Source organism: Rosa chinensis, chromosome 2 (genome assembly GCF_002994745.2).
Source record: "Rosa chinensis cultivar Old Blush chromosome 2, RchiOBHm-V2, whole genome shotgun sequence".
NCBI lineage: Eukaryota > Viridiplantae > Streptophyta > Magnoliopsida > Rosales > Rosaceae > Rosa > Rosa chinensis.
The window spans coordinates 21,966,709-21,971,486 of record NC_037089.1 but is presented as its reverse complement, the minus strand read 5'-3'; the positions used below and the strand labels follow the sequence as shown (position 1 = coordinate 21,971,486).

The following is a 4,778-nucleotide window of genomic DNA, read 5'->3' as shown; positions in this document are numbered from 1 at the left end:
CCCTCTTGTTCCAAACATACGATTCACTGGGAGATAAAGAAATCGATCGAACTGGTCACTCGTGTGTCATTCTTCAGTTCACACATTGATCAATCAAAGAGAGATTCAACAACTAAAAGAAAGATCGATTCTTTGGGATCCTTCTTTTCTTCAAACGGAACGAACAGAGATATGAAGTAGCTACTTTCGAAGTAACAGAAAGAAAAGCAACAACTGGAGTGGGAGAGTCAGAGTCAAAAAGAGGATTCTTCACTTCTTTCTCCCATTCAAAACCGTGCATGAGGAAATAAACTTCATAAAACTCGAAATATTAATATGAAGAAATAGGTATGCCTAAATACTTTATTCTATGGATAAATGATCTAATTGATAGAGGAAGCGCCATAAAGATCAATTCGCGAGGTTTTGGTCCGATACAATAAGAACTGCTTACTTATGTCAAGATATGAGGGAAAAGTTAGGAATCAACTTATGTAATAAAGTTGATCCCCTAAGGTATTGAGCAGTGGTGTAGCATCAGATCCCAAAGAATAAGGTATTTAGGCATACATATTTCTTCATATTAATATTTCGACTTTTATGAAGTTTATCTCATTCACTATTTTATTAAGTCCAAATTCAACCTTTAATAGTATACTGTAATATTTGTGTTATTTTACTGTTTTGCCGCTCCTTCAAGATCCACAACCCACTACAAATATATGCACATAATTTCGGCCTTAATCTATAACTCACACACCATGCAAATAGTGTGTTGGCAGTTTCTAGTATATAACTAAATCTTCTCCTGACTCGGTCCGTGTGCAGAAGAGTTGCAAACAATAAAAATCAAGGATTCATTCTCAAATAAACAGATAGATATTTTATTCCTTATCAAAAATGAGAAACATATTGTTCCATTTATTCAAAATCCAGGTCCAGCCTATTGCATATGCAAATATGCATAATTTTCACTACACACATGGTAGACAACAATATTGAGACAGCAAATTAACCTTAATTTCCACTCTCATCCCACCACTGACTCAGTTTGTAATGTAAAGTTCAGGAGCTGGCCTTCAATGTGTTTCCAATGTCAATGACAAACCGGTATCTGACATCTGCTTTGAGAAGGCGCTCCATGGCAGTGTTCAGATAATCAATTGGGATAACCTCAATGTCAGCTGTTATGTTGTGCTTGGCTGCAAAATCAATCATCTCCTGTGTCTCCTTCATACCCCCAATACAACTACCCCCTATAATCTTCCTTCCTGTAATTACCAAAAAATTAAAATGGTTTGTATTACAAAATTATTCAATTCAAATCCATTGCAAGAATGAGAAGAATGTGATACGACAACAGATTAAGCCAACTTTTTTAAAGCCATTAATTTCACAAGAATGGGATTCATTTGCTTACCCATGATCAGAGGAAAAACTGGAAGCTCAAGAGGCTTCTCTGGTGCACCAACCATCACAAGTTTTCCATGAGCCTTCAACAAACCAATCAAAGGCACGAGAGGGTGGAATGCAGAAACCGTGTCAATGATCCCATCCATTGTGCCCATGGCGGCCTACAAAAACAGCAAAAAACAACATTAGGTCACCCTACAAGCATGAGAATCCACTCAAAGTCATGAAAGCAACTAGCTCAAATAATCACCTGCATCTCATTTTGGTCACTGCTGACCAAAAATGAATCAGCATGGAGTCGTTCAACAGCTTCTGCCTTCTTCTTAGGGGAGGTACTAATCACTGTAACCTTAACCCCTAGAGCCTTAGCAAACTTCACAGCCACATGGCCTAGACCACCTAGACCAACCACGCCCACATGCATACCAGGTTTGTCAAGTCCAAAATGTCTCAAGGGGCTGTAAGTTGTAATGCCAGCACATAGGAGAGGAGCAGCACCATCAAGAGGGAGGTTCTCGGGAATGCGAACAATGAATTGCTCGTCAGCCACCATGATGTCAGCGTAACCTCCGTACGTCATGGTTCCATCAAAGTACTTGGAACCATACGTGAGTATCATCTTGGGGCAGTAGTTTTCAAGGTGGTCGGCACAACTATCACAAGATCGGCAAGATCCCACCATGCATCCAACACCTACCCTGTCTCCAACCTTGATGTTCTGCACTTTACTCCCTACCTCAGTCACTACACCAACAATCTCATGCCTGCATTTGTAATCCCAGATTTATACCAGTTCAGTTTAAAAAAGTTATAGACACCAAGAGGTGGAGCTAAATTACATAATATGGTGGTAGTGCCATCGAGATTATTACAAGCATATGAAGATTTTACCCAATTAGAATGCTATACAGTCGTACAAGATGCTTGAATCGAAATTTCATATCCTTGCATTTTACATCAGACATCAGTAACTATAAACCTTTTAAATCCAATGATGCAACTCCATTGAAGTAAAGCATAACCTTGAACTCACAGAACCAAATGTTTCTAAATGAAATTTCTTGTGGATCACTAATTTGCAGTCTGCAATCAAATATTAGCTCTCGAAGATGCTCATAAAAAAAAGCTATGACCCTGCAGGGGGCGGTTTTCTACTATGAACCCAAATTCAAGTGGTTGCTAACATAGGTTTTCCTAATAAGGGTATCTGATTATTATGGCTAGAATCTTTATGGCCCTGATATATGTAATAACTTTTGTACGTGCCTGAAGGAATGAAGATAACACTTTTACTTTTCTAATAGAATTAAATATTATATGCTGTAAGAGACCCAAGCAGCAGCAGCAGACTTTCAAACACTTAAAATAAAATAAAACTCCCGGACACCAAACATTGTTCAGGACCCATGAAATTTAATTTATTGAGAATGAAAGAAAGGGCACACAATAATTATCAATTATTTGGTATTCCCCTGTTTGATAACAACCACCACTAGCAACCCAAAATCTAGAGTTTTGGACATTTCTATCAAAATAACAATTTTTTAATCCACAGAAAAACCTCGTATTAAACCCTAATTCATGGAATTTCTTAAGAGTTACAAGATTTAAGCATATAGATATTGATATGAACGTACATACCCAGGAACCACAGGGTAGGTAGTAGAACCCCATTCATTCTTGGCCATGTGAAGGTCAGAATGGCATATCCCACAGTACAACACTTTAAAGGCCACATCTTTCTCACCAGTTTCCCTGCAACAAATGAAAAAAAAAAAGGTTCAATTGTTAGAGCACAAAAATTGGTTGAAAAATCAGAGATCGTAAAGAGAAAAAAAATATTAGAAAAGCGTAAAACCTTCTTGAGAAATTGAATGGGGAAAGAACACCAGATGTGTCCCTGGCAGCCCATCCAAAGGCCTTCTTGGGGTGTTCTTGGTCTGGAGATGCCACCATTTTCGTAGAGTGAAGAGGTACCGTACTTTGTTAGTGTGAGAGAGATGGTTGAGGTTAGCAAGGCAGAGAGGTCTATATATACTCCAGAAGAGTGGAGAAGGGGTTTACTGTTGTGGGCCGGGCTTGGCTGGGCTGACGTATAGGGTGAGCAAATGGGTAAGTCAAAACCTCAAAGAAAATTGCGGAGTGACGTCTTTGCTTTGCCCACAAACTTGGGGATTATTCTAGAGAAATTATTCGTTGCTGGCATTATTTCTTTTGATTGAATCTGAAGTTGACAAGTGGGGATTTAAGAGATAGTATTTAATGTACTCACATGTACTTGCATTAACAGAAATAGACAGTTGGATAACATTAAGTATTTTATTACTAAAAAAAAAAAATTGTCTAAAAAGTGATTACAAAGCACGTGAAATGTATCATAAAAAGCGACTTCAAGTCACACCTCCAGCACGTGACAACCATATATTTACGGCGCACCTTGAAGTGGGGGCATTTGTTGACACAAGAAATTTAATAAAAATAAAATTTATTAAATAAATCGGTTAATATTTGAAATTCTAACTAAACAAGCTTAGTTAGCACATGGGTCCTACAAAAGGTATACGTGACTCGTATGTCACCAAAATTATGTGAGCTTTGAGGATGACACATGTCAAAACACAAGTGATCCATCGATTGAATAACCCGGAAGCATTAATTGTGGAAGTATCAATTTATCGCTGATTGATTGTTGCTCGAGTTAAACATTTAAAACGGATTAATCGTATTAAACTAATTGATCTCGATAAAAATCAAGCATCAAATACAAATATCAATCAGATTAAATTGTGTAATTCTGATTGAAATCAAGTATCAAAATCAAATATCAATCAAATTAAATTGTTTAATTCTGATAGAAATCAAGTATTAAATCAAATCATATTTGATTAGCATATTTCTTAAATAAAAGGTAATTAAATCAACGAATTAAAACTGATTGATTTAATTACATATTTACGAAATATGATTAATGTTATGTCATCAATGCATTCCAAATTTAGGGAGACGTCGACATTATAAATACCCCTTCTCAAATCAAGAGAAGAGAGGACGACAACAAACGACAGACAGACGGAAGAAACCTCTCAAAAGCTCAGAAGTCTCCCAAGGTCGTGAAGAATCATCAAGCTGCCAAATAGTCAGTCTCTTCACCTCACTGACTTCAGACAAACAAGGAAAATCACCTACAAGCTCAGAAGTCGTCAAACTCGTGGAGAATCAACAAGCACCAAGCAACTACATGTGCCGATTCATCTGCCATCAAAGCCATACTCGCCACGTGACACCACTCGTGGTTCAAATCTGATCAAGATCAAACCTCTTCAGCCTTTGATCATCCATCATTTTCAAATTGTCAACAAAGCAAAGCTTCTGCCAAGTTCTTCATC

General features: G+C 37.4%; 1 protein-coding gene across 1 annotated transcript; it reads right to left on the bottom strand.

The window, feature by feature from the left end:
• Positions 1 to 835: 835 nt before the first annotated feature.
• LOC112187218 (probable mannitol dehydrogenase) lies at positions 836 to 3,411 on the bottom strand. The gene is made up of 5 exons (XM_024325915.1): positions 3,251 to 3,411; positions 3,034 to 3,147; positions 1,643 to 2,156; positions 1,400 to 1,553; positions 836 to 1,250 (listed from the first exon to the last, which is right to left on the bottom strand). Exons 1-5 carry the CDS (start codon positions 3,346 to 3,348, stop codon positions 1,045 to 1,047), a joined length of 1,086 nt encoding a protein of 361 aa, XP_024181683.1. The 5' UTR covers positions 3,349 to 3,411; the 3' UTR covers positions 836 to 1,044.
• Between the last annotated feature and the right edge of the window lie 1,367 nt (positions 3,412 to 4,778).